The sequence below is a fragment of the Camelina sativa genome, chromosome 16 (assembly GCF_000633955.1).
Source record: "Camelina sativa cultivar DH55 chromosome 16, Cs, whole genome shotgun sequence".
Taxonomy (NCBI): domain Eukaryota; kingdom Viridiplantae; phylum Streptophyta; class Magnoliopsida; order Brassicales; family Brassicaceae; genus Camelina; species Camelina sativa.
This window is the reverse complement of record NC_025700.1, coordinates 12598603-12615966: the sequence shown is the minus strand read 5'-3', so window position 1 is coordinate 12615966 and position 17364 is coordinate 12598603. Positions and strand designations below refer to the sequence as shown.

General features: G+C 38.8%; 2 protein-coding genes and 1 long non-coding RNA gene across 4 annotated transcripts in view; 1 reads left to right on the top strand and 2 right to left on the bottom strand.

The window, feature by feature from the left end:
* LOC104750418 (protein C2-DOMAIN ABA-RELATED 2-like) lies at window positions 7854-9091 on the top strand. The gene is made up of 3 exons (XM_010472210.2): window positions 7854-8052; window positions 8512-8607; window positions 8700-9091. Exons 1-3 carry the CDS (start codon window positions 7942-7944, stop codon window positions 8994-8996), a joined length of 504 nt encoding a protein of 167 aa, XP_010470512.1. The 5' UTR covers window positions 7854-7941; the 3' UTR covers window positions 8997-9091.
* LOC104750417 lies at window positions 11086-12180 on the bottom strand. Of its 2 annotated transcripts, XR_761617.2 has the most exons (3): window positions 12053-12180; window positions 11479-11637; window positions 11086-11292 (listed from the first exon to the last, which is right to left on the bottom strand). It is a non-coding gene; the product is annotated as an uncharacterized LOC104750417 (long non-coding RNA). The 2 variants fall into 2 exon arrangements; XR_761616.2 differs by lacking the exon at window positions 12053-12180 and having other exon boundaries at window positions 11479-11951.
* The window catches only part of LOC104750416 (DELLA protein RGL1), a 2414-nt gene continuing 708 nt past the window's right edge, over window positions 15659-17364 (bottom strand). The window contains exon 2 of the mRNA XM_010472209.2: window positions 15659-17350. Within this exon, the coding sequence (XP_010470511.1) occupies window positions 15867-17350 (1484 nt within the window). The 3' untranslated portion in view covers window positions 15659-15866. The remainder of the gene's footprint in view (window positions 17351-17364) is intronic.

Below are 17364 nucleotides of genomic sequence, written 5' to 3'. Positions count from 1 at the left end.
CAAAAGACCGCCACACACGGGCACAAAGACTCAAAAGTCCGCCACAAAGGCCTCACAAGCCCCTCCAAGGCTCACAATCACTAAAAATGGACAAATTCTAACTCACATAAAACTTTCCATTTTTATACTTTCCACTTCTAGAAACTTCCCACTTATAGAAAATTCTATTTCAGGAAACTATCCCTCAAACCACCGCCTCACGGAAATTCTGTACCCTGAGCACCACCTCATCTTGTTACTTAGTCGCACAACCAACCACTCCAAGCAACCAAGTAAAAAAGAGAGATGGGCTGGAATACTCCATTCCCGCTCCAGCCACGGACTACAACTAGAACCAGGCTAGACAAGTTCAAGTCGCGACCTGCTTCTCGAACCACTTCTTGAACCTTGCCTTCATCCTCGCCTTTGGCTCCCAAGTCTGGTCCTCAACACCTTCACAGTCCCAAAGGACTCTCATCAAAGGAATCTTCTTCTTCCGAAGTTCCTTGATCCTCCTCTCGAGAACCCTCACTGGTCTCGCCTCCAAAGTCATGCTGGGCTGAAGATCCTCAGGAATCTTAGCCAACAACTGATCATCCTCACGGAAACACTTCCGCAATATAGACACATGGAAAACCTTATGGAATGCTCGCATAACCTCAGGTAACTCTAGTCTATATGCCACAGGTCCAACTCGCTCAATCACTCTGAACGGACCCATATACCTCATACTCAACTTAATCTCAGTCAATGATCTGTTCGGACCCCACAATATGCCCATCTTGAGGTACACTCTATCTCCAACCTGAAACTCAAGATCTCTCCTCCTCTTATCGGCATAACTCCTCTGTCGATCCTGAGCTTCCTTCATGTTCAGCTTGAGAACCTGAATCTTCTCCGAGGTCTCCTGAACAAAATCTGCCCCGTACATGTTCCTCTCCCCCACCTGAGTCCAGCATAACGGTGTACGACGCGGCCTCCCATAGAAAGCCTCATAAGGAGCCATGCCAATACTCGCCTGGTAACTGTTGTTATAAGCAAACTCTACCAAGCTCAAATGATCTGTCCAATGGCCACCCCAATCCAACACACACATCCTCAGCAAATCCTCCAATGTCTGGATCGTCCTCTCTGACTGTCCATCTGTCTAGGGATGATAAGTTGTACTCATATGCACCTTAGTGCCCATCTCTGCCTGAAATGCCCTCCATAAAACCGACGTGAACTTGGAATCCCTATCAGACACAATGCTCACTGGCACCCCATGCAATCTGACTATCTCCTTCACATACTTCTTGGCCAAGACCGCTGCTCCATCAGTCTTCTTAATGGCCAGAAAATGTGCCGACTTAGTCAACCGGTCCACAATGACCCATATAGCATCAAACGTCATGGACACTGGCAAACCAACCACGAAGTCCATAGTAATCATATCCCACTTCCACTCTGGAATGGGAAGACTCTTCAGCAAACCACCTGGTACCTGATGCTCAGCCTTCACTAGCTGACACACATCGCACCTCGCAACCCAACTAGCCACGTCCTTCTTCATCCCGACCCAGTGATAGTATCTCTTGAGATCATGGTGCATCTTAGTCGCTCATAGATGAATAGAGAACATACTCGCATGAGCCTCTCTCAGGATCTCCTGCCTCAACTCCTCATCCTTAGGCACACAAATCCCACATGCACCAGAATAGTACCATTAGCTGAAACCTGATACTCTGAATCAACAATCCTTTCAGACATTCACCAGCCCCAAATCCTTCTCCTGAGCCAACCGCACTCTGCTCAACAAATCTGCTCTATCGGCTGCAACCAAACCCAACGATTCCTGAGAAACCGCAAACAAGCTCAACGCACTGATCTCCCCTACCAGAGACTCCATATCCTGCTCCTCAGCCGAAGCCGCCCGCTTCCGACTCAAATCATCTGCAACCAAGTTAGCCTTATCAGGATGATAGGCTATCTCCATATCATAATCCGCCACCAGCTCTATCCACGGCCTCTGCCTCAAGTTTTGCTCGGGCTGAGTGAATATATACTTCATGCTCTTATGATCTGTAAACACCTGTACCTTTGTACCATAAAGATAAGATCTCCAAATATTCAGGGCAAAAACTACAGCACTCATCTCCAAGTCATGAGTAGGATAGTTGTCCTCATGCTTCCGCAACTACCACGAAGCATAGGCAATCACCTTCCCATGTTGCATCAAAACACACCCCAAACCAACTCTGGATGCATCTGTATAAAGCACATATGGTTCTCCCTGCTCAGACAAAGCCAACACTACAGCGGTAGTCAACATCTCCTTCAGGCTTGTAAAGCCTTCCTCACACTCCTGTGACCAGACAAAAGGAACATCCTTCCCTGTCAACTTAATCATAGGACGTGCTCTTCTTGTAAACCCCTGCACAAACCTCCTGTAGTAACCTGCCAACCCCAGAAAACTCCTGATCTCCGTGGCATTTTGCGGTCTAGGCCAATCCCTGATAGCCTGAATCTTCTCCGGATCTACAGAAGCCAAATCTGCAGACACAATATGACCCAGAAAACCCATCTCACGCTGCCAGAATTGCCCTCAAATGCACTACATGCTCTTCCGGACTCTTAGAATAAATCAGGATGTCGTCGATGAAAATGATGACAGACACGTCCAGATGCTCCTGAAACACGTTGTTCATCAATCTCATAAATTCTGCTGGCGCGTTAGTCAACCCAAACGACATCACCACAAACTCATAATACCCATACCTCGTAATGAAAGCAGTCTTCCTCACATCTACCTAATCCCCTGAAAAACCAACTTCCCTCCTGAGCGCTCAAACTCCACTCTACCCCGATGACAATCCAGATGAACCATATGTCGATGCAACCAGTTCATCCCCAAGATAACGTCATACAGCTCCACCGGGCTGATAAGCAAATCCGCAGGCCAAGACTCTCCCGCGATTTGAATATCAATACCCCTCGCTAGACCAATAAGTCTCAAAAACTTGCCTCCAGCAACTCTGACAACTCCCGCACGCTCTCCGGGATCTCCCATGATACCCGCACTCTCTGCACACTCCAGGGTAATGAAGCTATGAGTAGCTCCAAAGTCAAACATAATGTGGGACATGAACTCGCCCACCAACAAGGTCCCTACATAACCTCATGTGTTGAGAACCTAACATTTTATCACATGACAACATAAAACTGAACTTACTAAGAATTCACAAAGACAAGTACCAGAAATTATACATGTGATCGCCCCGGCACTGGTTCCACCAGTCTCTGCAGTCGTGTAAATACGTGGAGCCTGCTCGATCTATGCCACAGGCTGCCCTCCCGGCTGCACCTGCTGCAACGCTGCAACTTAGGACACAAGGGCCTGATGTGCCCTCGCTCTTGGGACAGCTAGCAATCTTGTGATCCTTGCTCCCACACTTGAAGTAACTCGCACCACTCGACGTCTGCATAGCCTCCCATCTCCTCTTGGTTCCCTGCACAGGCTTGCCGCCCTTGCTGGAACCTCCCTAATGCTGAGCCTTACTAGGCTGAACCGTGGGCTAGCCGCCACTGACTGTGCCCGGATATCCTCCTTGATCCATGCTGCAGTCTCAACTAGCTCTGCACGCGAAGCATAACTCCGCCCTCTACAGTGAACCCTCAAATCATCACGTAGGGCCCTCAAAAACCTCTTGATCTGAGCCTCCTCAGACTCCATATCCCGACCCCCATACCTCAGAAGTCGACTGAACTCCAAATCAAGCTTCCGCACTGACCGAGTCCCTTGAGCTAGCTGAAGGAACTGCACCTCCGACCTATCCAGTGCCTCTCTAGGGAAATACTTGCGGTTGAACTCCAAGACGAAGTCAGCCCAAGAAATCTCCTGGCTGCCACAGAACCCCACCACAACTGAGCATCACCAGTCAAATGGTGGACCCCAATGTCCACCCAAAACTCCTCAGGACATCTCAGAGTATGGAAGTTATGTTCCACACTCGTCCTCCACGCATCCGCAGCGGTAGGATCTGTACCTCCCGAAAACCGCTCGGTACCAATACGACCCATCTCTGTCAGCATGCTGATATAACGAGAATGGACCCCCACATCTGTGGCCACTGGTTGCCGCTCCTCCGCCACCACTGGTGGCACTACCTGAGCCTGAACCAGTGCCACTGGCGGCAACCGCGCTATCAACTGTACCAGCAAATCCGCATGGTCGACACCCGGGACTCCACCCACTGGGACTCGCACACATGGGGCCCTAACATCACCGGCTACTGGAGCATCAACATCGCCCCCTCCGGCCACACTTATGGAATCCCCTTAGACACCCTGCGACTCGCCAACACCCTCTGCTGTCATACTCTGGTCCGCAGCCTCACTAACCGCTGGGACTCTGCCCCTACCACGATCACGTCCGCGTTCACGACCACGACCACGACCAGCAACAGTATCCTCTCTAACCATCTGCACTACCATGAACAGAAGGCTAAGCACATAATTATCATAACACAGAAACATAAACTCACACTGTAGGCTCGAAGAAGATGTTCTATGACTCCATGCCACACACAATTGACTAACTCACATAATCAATCAAGACATGCAATCCCAACATCACAACAGAAACCTAGTGAACCCAAACCTAGAACCGTAAAGGCTCTAATACCAAACTGAAAAGACCACGACCCGTTTTTTTAAATAATAAATAATAATAATAATAATAATAATAATAATAATAATAATAATAATAATAATAATAATAATAATAATAATAATAATAATAATAATAATAATAATAATAATAATAATAATAATAATAATAATAATAATAATAATAATAATAATAATAATAATAATAATAATAATAATAATAATAATAATAATAATAATAATAATAATAATAATAATAATAATAATAATAATAATAATAATAATAATAATAATAATAATAATAATAATAATAATAATAATAATAATAANACCAGTGCCACTGGCGGCAACCGCGCTATCAACTGTACCAGCAAATCCGCATGGTCGACACCCGGGACTCCACCCACTGGGACTCGCACACATGGGGCCCTAACATCACCGGCTACTGGAGCATCAACATCGCCCCCTCCGGCCACACTTATGGAATCCCCTTAGACACCCTGCGACTCGCCAACACCCTCTGCTGTCATACTCTGGTCCGCAGCCTCACTAACCGCTGGGACTCTGCCCCTACCACGATCACGTCCGCGTTCACGACCACGACCACGACCAGCAACAGTATCCTCTCTAACCATCTGCACTACCATGAACAGAAGGCTAAGCACATAATTATCATAACACAGAAACATAAACTCACACTGTAGGCTCGAAGAAGATGTTCTATGACTCCATGCCACACACAATTGACTAACTCACATAATCAATCAAGACATGCAATCCCAACATCACAACAGAAACCTAGTGAACCCAAACCTAGAACCGTAAAGGCTCTAATACCAAACTGAAAAGACCACGACCCGTTTTTTTAAATAATAAATAATAATAATAATAATAATAATAATAATAATAATAATAATAATAATAATAATAATAATAATAATAATAATAATAATAATAATAATAATAATAATAATAATAATAATAATAATAATAATAATAATAATAATAATAATAATAATAATAATAATAATAATAATAATAATAATAATAATAATAATAATAATAATAATAATAATAATAATAATAATAACTCTACAGCTAGTGGTCCCATACCCACTAGCCACCTATCTAAAACACACAACAGCGGATAATATAAACCATAACAAAAATCCAATAAATATCCAATAATTAATTAACCACTAATCAAAGTGTAACAATTCGAATAACCAAACAATAGGAAACATAGAACCAGCAATCCTAACAACGTTCTAATGACTCAACTCTAGCAACCTAGCAGTGCCAGACAACAAAAAATCGAGTCCCTAGCACATCCTCCTCTTCATTGCTTTGATTCCACGATCACACTTTGCCTTTACCTGCATCACAAACAAAAATTGCAATGCATGAGTAGTTTATAAACACTCAGTAAGGCAATCCTCCCATCTACTAGGCTATACACACAAGCAATAGAGATACTCTAACCATCAAACAACAATCCTCAAACAAACCAGACTCTGCATCGACCGACACAAGGCTTGCATCGACCGACACCACCTGGGGACTGCATCGACCTACGCATGATATGCATCGACCAACGCATGCTCAACATCACGCGAAAATCCTAATTGCACCGACCGACGCCTTCACATGGCATTGACCGATGCTCTTAGGTCAAACCACGCCGTCCTCGCATTTGCATCGACCGACGCACAAAGTGCATCGACCGATGCACATGCCGAGCATTGTTTTCCCTGAAGCTTCTCGCTGGATCTTTGTTCCTGCAACCGCAAGACTCGATCCCAAGCCACAAGAAAGCCTCACACGAACCCAACCAACGTTCTAACAAACCAAACAACCCATAATCAAACAGATCAGAGAATCTCCAGCTTAGATAAGCCATGGTCATGCACTTACCTTTGGCACAGAAGATTCTGAACCACAACAAGCAAGAACACGCTCCTAGGAAGTTCCTACAATGATCTCCGCTATAGATCTCTACAAAAACGCCTCCAATCTCCCAAAACTCACCAAGAACACCAAGAACACTCTTTCTCTCTTTTGTTTCTCTCAAAAGCGACCAAAGTCGACTAATGAGACAAAAGAATCGATTTAAGGGTTTTCCTTTCCTCTTTTCCCAAAACGCAGCGTTTAACTTAACTCAAAACGCATAAACTGAACATGCATCGACCGATGCACATCCCCAAACCGGGATTTTGGTTCGCGGATGTTACAATTATTGATATTTTATAGAAAATGTGCTAAATTTGAAAATAAAAATTATTTTTATGTTTTTTGTGAAAATTACACTTTAATTTATTTTACTTGTGGTCATCAACCTTCCCTTTAATTATATCGGAAAACATGCAATTTTTAAACTAAAAAATATTTAAAGATCTTTGTTTAACACAATACATTGTAAATTTTTGAATGAAAGATATATTTTAAGTTGATGATAAATTAAAGGGATGTATTCAACTTAACATTTTAAGTGATTTGTGTAAAATTTTCAAATCATATGTTATTCAATTATAGATTTAAAAGTCTCCTGAAATTCACTATTATTGAATTAATGATTGAAAAATCTACTTTAAAATCCACTGTTAGTTAAAACAGTTTGTGGATTTGAATTTTAATAAATTTTTAGGATTCTGGAAGAGTTAAAAATACAAAAATCCAAATCTCATGATTTTAGGTGGGATTTGAAAGAATTTTAAAATAAACCGTATTAATTTCTCTAAATTTATCAAAATCATTTAAAATCTCATCAAAACTAAACTAAAATCACGTGAAATATTACCAGATCATACTATTTAATACTATACATTACTTTTCTAGTGGTATTGGCTTAATACACTTTTCCGATAATATATCCCATCATTATGATTATGAACTAATGACGCCTGGAACCCGCGTTATATACTAAAAAGCTACAAGGAACTGAGAAGTCAATGTAGGGAAAAAACATGGAACGTTTTTCTATGGTATTGACTTTGGCAAATTAGAAGTTTTATAGGATCTTGTTTCGGACCATTCAAGGAAACAAATATATCCAGAAATGGACATTTGTGGACCTTAATTTTTAACATTTTCTTAAACACGACACGAGTCCTTTCGGAAAGAAACACGAGACTTTTTCTCTTTGGTTTTTGACTGATTTTTTTGAGGTCCTTATAATAGGCGAACCACTTCAGAGGTGACTTCACCCACAAAATTTGCCATCCACAAAATTTGACTTCAGAGGTGACCTATCAAAGAAAATTTTACATTTGAAGAGAAAAGGCCAAAAGTTTTCTTCGATCTAAGAAAAGAGAAGACATGGAGAATCTCCTAGGCCTTCTAAGACTTCATGTGATTAGAGGTGTGAATCTCGCCATTAGAGATTCTCATAGTAGTGATCCTTACGTCATTGTCCGTATGGGTAAACAGGTAACCTAATTTTTCATTTGATCTCTTCCAATTTAGCCATCATCTTCAAGGTTTTCGAACTAATGGATCTTTGTTCATTACGGAATGAAGAAAGTATTAATACTTTTTTCCATATATTTAATTGAATTTTACGATATTTGTTTTAATATTGTTATCACCACAGCCTCACTTATTTTATATGTTAAAATTATGAAACAAAAACATACTTTGAAATTTTAAGTATTGGTGTGATGCGTATGTATTCTAATTCGGTTTGTCAAATTTTAAAACACGGTTTCGAGATCATTTACATGTCAAATGTAGTTTAAGAAGGCTAATGAGAATTTCCAAGGATTTGACATATCAAATTAAAATAGTAGTTATGGTATACAAGTTTTTGATTTGTTTATGTGTATATCGTATCTATATATATAACCTTATTTGGGATTATGTTTTGTCTCCTCTTCTTTGTCGACGCAGAAGCTACGAACACGTGTGATGAAAAAGAATTTAAATCCAGAATGGAATGAAGGCTTAACACTTTCTATTACTGATCCAACTCTTCCTATCAATATCGTAAGTGATTCCTATATGACAACAACTCTCTTTTTTCTCAGTTGAATGCTTGATATCAAGTGCGTGTATGTGTTTTTGTTGTGATAGTATAGATGGTGTACGATAGGGACTGGTTCTCAAGGGATGATACGATGGGAGATGCGGTTTTCCACATTGATCCGTTTCTTGAAGCCATCAGAATCCAAAACGAGCTGGGAGGACTACCGGAGGGGACTGTAATAATGAAGATTCAGGCAAGCAGACAAAACTGCTTGTCAGAAGAGAGCAAGATTGTGTGGCACAAAGGAAAGATTGTCCAAAATATGTTTCTTAGGCTACAGAACGTTGAGCGAGGGGAGGTCCAGTTGCAGCTTGAGTGGATTAATGTCTCTGGCGCTATGAGTATATAGGAGGATTTTGCTTTCTAAACCCATTTTATACAATTGCCCTTATCCATAGAGACTATTCTTTATTTTTTTACTGAAACTTTGCATAGTTTAAGCATATTCGGATATTTAAATAATTGTTATGCATCTGAATTCTATAAAAAAAACTTTTGTTTAAAACATAATTTCAATGTTGATGGATTACAAGTATTTTTTTCAACGTTGAACTTAACCACCTCGAGGAATGGTTCAAGTGTCATTAAGACGGAAGTTTATATTTGTTAACAAAAACAAACTTGGCAGTGGTCATGCAAGCCAAAATCCCTTGAACTATCTCCCTTGTTGAGGCTTTAGTCTTCTTGGCAACAATACTTAAAGTAGATGTGATAGTATCACGTTGCTTTAACCAAAGACTAGGAGTGTCAAGTTGGATAAACCAAACCAAACCAACCCATGACCATTTAGATTTTGTGTTAAACGAATAATGAGTCAGTCCAACTCATTTACCAACTGGTTTGGATCAACCCACAACTCATTTAGATTAATGGATTGATTGGTTAAATGAGTTGACCCATTTATTATCAAACCAAGAAAATCAATCTCTTAAACACTATATTGAAAGAACAAAGGAAGCTTCTTCCTCTTCTTAATTAACTTCAAAATTCCAAAATTTTCTCTCTTTCTCTCTTTCTCTCTCTCTCTCTGAACCGTAGATTCCAAAATTCGAATTTGGGCTTATCTTCTTCTTGACTCGATTAAGTAGAAGAAGATAGAAGTTGAGTCGAAGAAGAAGAAGTGGGAGCGAGAGAGCTTCGTTTGGTTTTGTTCATTTTGGTTGGTTCAATTCGGTTTACTCATTTAATTAAAAGAAAAATTAGTTTAATCTGGTTTTTAAAACCAATCCAACTATGTTTGGTTTGGTTTTGGTCAATTCATAAACCATTTTATCATAATCCATTTCAACCCAATCCATTAAACCCATAAACCATTTTGATCCGTGAACCCATTAAAACTCAAATTATCAACTCAATAAGTTTTTGGATTGGTTTGGTTTGGGTTGATCCATAAATTTGTAACCATTTTGACACCCCACCAAAGACTCGTAGATTTTGATGTGATGAATAGGGACTTTGAGCAATGAGTATTTGTTGCCTTGCGAGAAGGGTTTCAAGTAATGCAAGATGAGTTATTCGTCCTTATTTTGGTACAAACTTATAACCTGGCTGGGAAACGATCAGTTGCGTCAACAAGGGAAAAAAATATCAGTGGCCGAAGAAGAAGGAATGCCGAGTTGTGTGGTGGTTTCGGCGGTTTGGTTTTGTCGTTCAGTCGAGGAATCGCCATCGGAGTTGTTGCGTTAGAGATTTCACAATTTGATCGACGGCTATTATCAACATTTTAAATAAGGAATATTAACCTTTTATAACTTTTCTTAAAAATCTCTAGATTCGAATTATAATTTATAAAGAATTTTGAAAACTTCAACAAAATCATCAAAAACGAATAAGTGAAAGCTTTTTAAAAAATATTGAATAGTATTCTATAGTTTTATTGATTAGTTTTCTAAAATCTAGTAAAATGCTCCAATCAATCCCTGTATTTTTGTGATACTTTACATGATTTTATTTTGTGAAAAAAGTGTACAAAATCATGAACCAATAACATAATAATTTAGCCCTGGGACTTCGGTTTTTTCGGTTCGGTTTTTCGGTTTTTTTTAGATTTTGAATTTGTTACCGCAATAACCGAAACTCAAAATCGGTTCGGTTCGGTTCGGTTGTAGACAAATTCGGTTTTTTTTTTTTCACCGAAATAAACCGAAATTATCAAAAAAAAATCGGATAAAATCGATTTTGTTCGGTTAATTCGGTTAATTCAGATTTAATTTGGATAAGTTTGGTTATTTCGGTTTTGCCTTTCTAATTGCTTTTTATCCATTTTTAAATTGATTTTTATCGATATTATGATAAAAATCAATTTAAGAGATATATAAATGATGATAATCTATAATCTATAATGTGTAGTGTTGTAAAGTATAAGTTGTAATGATATTGCAATGCTCACCTAATTAATTGATCGGACATAACGTAATCATAAGTCATAGTTTCATACATTACAAAAACTGAAAACATATAGTACTGAGCGTAGACATAACATGAGTCTTAAGTCATACATAGATAACACAAACTGAAAACAAACATCAAAGAGAGACATAACATAATAAATCACACATAACACAAACTGAAAACATCCTTTGTACCACTTGTGGTTCTTTGAGACAGATCAACACGCTCCTTTGAAAGGGGTCTTGACTCTTGATCTTGAATATACAACAAGTAAAAGAGAAAAAAAACAATATATAAGTCAGAACAAAAACAAGACACTAATTAGACAAGAACAACACTAATCAGACTAGCTACCAAAACATAACAATATATAAGTCAAAACAAAGATTATAGACGAAGCATAAACAAGTAGAGAAGCTGAAACAAAGCATATGGCAAACCTCATGATGGTACTGGTCTAATGACCTACTCTTCAATGGTTTCAGTCGTGGTACCAAGTGATTCATGGAAATTAAGCTCTTCAAACATTTCAGCCAAGTTAGCAAGTTTTTCCTCTGCAATAGAATTCCTCAACCATTGTTGTGTGCATACCAAAGCTTCTGTCATATAAGGTGTCAAACAACTTCAAAAAGGATCCAAAATACGACCGCTGGTACTAAAAGCTGATTCCAATTGCTGTTTTTGTTCAAACTTCATACATAATTATATATCTTTATCTTACGCAAATGGCTCCAGTTGCTGTTGTTTAATTCACACATAAATCATCACCAATAAAGATTCATAGTTTTATCTTACTCATAAATCAAAATCCCTAAACCTCAACCAATAATAGAATAAAACAATCCAACTAATATAATATAACAACAAGACAACAACAACTAATATTCTAAATTTCTAATACTCTATGACGTTTGATTAAGAGAATTAGAGAACTAAAGAAGATCAAAGTCAAAACTGTAATCTGTAATGAAGTAGAGAAAAAAAAAGATGAAAAATCAAATAAATGAATCTCACCAAACAGAAGTTATGCAGAGACTAAGCTAAGAGCCTGAGAATGCAGAGACGAAATTAAATTGAAGCAGACAGGAAGTAGAATCACTAGCCGTTTGTGTCGCGTAAAAACTAAAAAGAAAAGAGGCGGAGAGAAGCTTGAAGAAGTGAAGTGAAGACTATTGTCTATTACTAGGTTTAATTAAGTTCGGTTAACCGATCGGTTAAGTGGAACCGAACCGAAATAACCGAGAACCGATTTTAGTTTTAGAAGCTTGCCGATCGGTTTAGCCCTAATAACCGAAACCGAACCGAATACCCAAAATTTCGGTTCGGTTCGGTTGCTTCGGTTCGGTTTTTTGTCCCAGGGCTGTAATAATTGAATTCATTAACAATCTTAGATTCTTTTGTTTTAATTGAATAACACAAAACTTTTAATGACTTTATAAAAGTATGAATCCAATAACCCAGATTTGTTAAGAATTTAAATGACTTCTTACAAATCACATAAATTTTATAGATTTTAATAAAATCTTGATCTAATAACAACAGATTCTTACATAACATATAAAGTCTCTAAAACTCTTTTCAAATCTCAAACCAATAACTCCACTAATAGTAGTTTAGTTACTTTTCCTTGTTACTACTATATACTATACGGACTCAAAACTTCTGAACAAATCACAGATACGCCGGAGACTTTCCAATTTCATGTTCTCTTATTGTTTCCAATCTACGTCGGAGACTACACACATGTAACATTCTTAAACACCATGTAGCCCATGTGCATACACAAAATGGCTTCGCGGAATCTTTAATTAAACGTCTGCAATTAATTGCAAGACCATTGATCATGAGATCAAAACTACCAACCTCAGTATGGGGACATGCTATTTTGCAGGCAGAATCACTTATATGCATAAGACCAAGTGCATATCAGAATTATTCCCCATTACAGTTAGCATTTGGTCAAGAACCAAATATTTCTCATTTAAAAATATTTGGTTGTGCGGTATATGTACCGATTGCACCTCCACAACATACAAAAATGGGACCACAGAGAAGGTTGGGAATAAATGTTGGTTGTGACTCCCCATCAATTATACGATACCTAGAACCTCAAACTGGTGACGTATTTATTTCACGTTATGCTGATTGTCACTTTGATGAAAAGAATTTCCGATTCCAGGGGGAGAAAATAAAAAGATGGAAAAAGATATCAAATGGTGTGTACCATCACTATTACACCTTGATCCTCCCACAAAGCAGTCAGAACTAGAAGTTTGGCAAATTATGCATTTACAGAGTATAGCCAATCAACTTCCTGATGCATTTTTAGATATCAAAACGGTAACTAAATCACATATACCAGCAGCAAATGCTCCTGCTAGAATTGAAATCTCACAAGAACATGGAAAAATTGATGAAGCACATGAGTCTAGAATACACTTAATGCGCAGTAGACCAGTTGGTGCGAAGGATAAAAATACTAGGAAAAGAAAGGAAGTCGAAAAACATGAGACTCCCAAAATGACAAAAAAAATATTATAGAAAAATCATGACTCTTCCACCAATATAGAGCAACATGAAAATGAAGAAAATCATGAGATTTATATCAACTATATCCATAGTGGAAAGATATAGAATCAAAATAAAATGGATGATGTTTTTTCCTATTTTGTTTCAAAGGAAATAAATGAAGAAATTGAAGATCCAGAACCAAGGTCAGTATATGAATGTCAAAAGAGACATGACTAGATACAATGACAATATGCAATACAAGTCGAACTTGATTCTCTTAAGAAAAAAAATGTATTCGGACCAATTGTGGCCACACCTAAGGGTTTAAAACCTGTTGGTTATAAATGGGTTTTCGTCCGCAAACGTAATGAAGAAAATGAGATAACAAGGTACAAAGCTCGTATTGTAGCCCAAGGTTTTTCTCAAAGACCAGGATTTGATTATGAGAAAACATATAATCCCGTTATGAATGCTATCACGTTTATATTTTTAATGAGTCTAGCAGCTGATAAAAATCTAGAGATGCGTCTCATGGATGTTGTAACGGCATATTTATATGGACCATTAGATAGTGATATCTATATGAAAATTCCTGATGGATTTAATATGCCTAAAGCATTAGCTACTAAACTCAAAGAATTATGCGCAATAAAATTACAAAGATCATTATATGGTTTAAAGCAATCTGGGCGTATGTGGTATAATCGTCTTAGTGAGTACTTAACTAAAGAAGGATATGTGAATAATCCTCTATGCCCTTGTGTTTTCATCAAGAAAACGATATCCCGATTTGTAATTATAGCGGTCTATGTTGATGATCTAAATATCATTGGAACTCAAGAGGAAATNATATTATTGGAACTCAAGAGGAAATACAGAAAGCAACAAACTATTTAAAATGAGAGTTTGAGATGAAAGATCTCGGACAAACAAAGTTTTGTCTTGGTTTACAGATTGAACATTCTCACAAGGGAATATTTGTACACCAATCAACATACGCTAAAAGAGTTTTAAAACGCTTTCATATGGATAAAGCAAATCCTCTCAGTACACCAATGGTTGTTAGATCACTTAATGTTGAAAATGATCCCTTTCGACCACATGAAGAAAATGAGGAGATCTTGGTCCTGAAGTACCGTATCTAAGTGCAATTGAAGCACCAATGTACCTTGCAAATCGCACTCGGCCTGATATATCATTTGCAGTTAACTTTTGGCAAGGTTCAGCTCATCCCCTACACAAAGACATTGGAATGGGATAAAACATGTCTTCCGTTACCTTCAGGAGACTATTGATTTAGGATTATTTTATCCTAAAGACTTAAAAGGTCAAATGGTGGGTTTTGCAGATGTAGGATATTTATCATATCCACACAAAGCTCAATCACAAACTGGATATGTTTTTACTATTGGGGACACCGCCATATCTTGGCGCTCATACGAAAGAAGGCTATATCAAAAGCGATAGATTAAACACAACCCTCCAAAGTTCTTCTTATATACCCAATAGCTTGAGAAGAATAAGGTAATTGAAGTAAGATATGTTAGGTCATCTCACAGTGCAGCAGATCTTTTTACAAAATCATTGCCTAGTTCAATATTCAGAAAAGATGTCCATAATATTGGAATATCAACGAGAGCTCTAGAGTATTATACTTTAGTCATTTAAGGGGGAGTAAATATGATTGTACTCTTTTTACCTTAATATGATTTTTCTAAAAGAGTTTAATAGAAGATTTTTAACGAGGCAACAAGATCTATTAGAAAGACACTATTGGAAAGACACAAACTACAATGAACTCCAAAGGGGAGTGTTACAAAAGCCAACAAAACATTTGCGTATACAAGTTATTCCGGAGTCCATTGTCTTAACTGTTACAATAGTAATTGTTTATGTTTTTACACTATAAATATGAACATATTGCTTCAATTGTAGAATACACTTCTTCTCGATAATAAACATAAAACTCTCTCTCTTTTAGCTTCTCATATACATTTTTTTAGATTATTTTTATTACTCATATTTTTATTTATGATACAAAAATTACTAAATTTAAACATATATATATATATATATTAGTCAAACAAATAAATCAATAAAAAAAAGAAATAAAAAACTCTTTTTGACCTTTCGAATGAAAACAACTGTTATGATCAAATCTTACTGGCCTGACCTCAAATAGACTTTGTGCGAGGTCAAAATCTCTTGAACAAAATTTTAGTATTCATAAAAATTTGGGAAACGTGGGACTTTTTTTTTTTTTTAATCAGCAATGCAATAAAGTATATAGCACAATGTCCACATTCCCATTATTTATTCATTCCACACGATTGATCCGCCACGCAGATGTTGCAATAAGCGGTCGAGTTTGCCATCCAAGCAACAAACAACCTTCATTCTCCTCCACATTGTAACCATCAGCTCCAGCATGAAATGCCAACAACATGCTCGCTTGCTTGTATGCGTTCGAACCAATATTAACCGGTTTAAATCCTCCCGAACCGAACCGGTTTCTCCACTGGTTTAGTGTTTCGTGCCTTTCGACCCGGTCTTCACCTTCACAAGCCACAAGGTTTAGTATCTGTTGTCCCAAGAACAACTCCGACATTACTCGGTCTTGGCTCGGGGGGCCTTCGAGCGAGTCAAATAGGCTTGAGTAGTAATGTAAGGATTCCGTGAACCGGTCGACGAAAACCGTACCATTGTGGTTTGCTTCTTGCTCGACTACAGTCATGATATCCGGTCGGATTGATCTAATCGTGGATATAAACTTATCAATCGAACCGGGCTGAGCTAAGAGGCGATGGAGCTCAAAAACCGAGTTAACCGCAACATATTCTAAACCGGGTCTAATGTCTAGCATTTCCGGTTTAAGATGGGACAAATTATTCAAAGCAATGCTCTTAAACTCGAAATTGACACCAATATTACTCGCAAGCTGACCAAGTTTCCAACCAACTTCTTGAATTTCGGTTAACGAAGAACCGATACCAGTTAACCGAAAATCCGGTGGACCATTAGGACGAACAGCAAGAGCTTGAATCAAAGCCGGCCATTGTAAACCATGATGAAGCCCTAAATCAATAACATGAACCTTGTCAGCCGAAGCAAAAGCCTCAAGTATCGCTTGATTCGCCGTGAAGTGAGCGAACTTGAGATACGGACAAGACTCGTAGAAGTGAATCTGTAATGTATCCGACAAAGCAACGTCATCATCACGAGGGTAAATCCGGTAAATCCTCCTCGCTAGCCCTTCAGCGAAGTAAGTCGCGACCTTCCTCATCGCACCAGCCTGAGACGTCGCGAGTAACCCCACGTGCTTCACCAGCGCGTCGGCTAACTTCAGGTTGTTCTGTTGGACAGCTTCAGCGCAAGCTAAAAGCGCGTGGACCAAACGCACTCCAGTTTCTTGAGAATCCATAACCACCACAGAGCGCGTGGTGCTCATCTCCGATTCAACTCTCGTCCTCTTGCTCCGACGGCTCACGTGCTCTTCACGTGGGTACACTGCTGACCCAGGGATAGCTCTCAGATCGTACTCCGAGTCAGGTTTCCCTTGAGTCCGGGTCGGGTCAAGATCCGAGAGCATGCTTTCGACCCAACCGGAGAGATCAGAAGGGTTGTAATGAACAGTTTCATCAGAAAGATTCGAGACACCATCACCACCAAGAACCATCTCTAACTGTTCAAGCTTGTGCGCCACGTCAGCCATGTCGGAAGAACGAACCTTGTAACCTAAAACCACCAAAAGCTCGTCAACTCCGGCAGCTTCTTCCTTCATCGTCATTGATGAGCTCCCACCTTCTCCGGTGGAT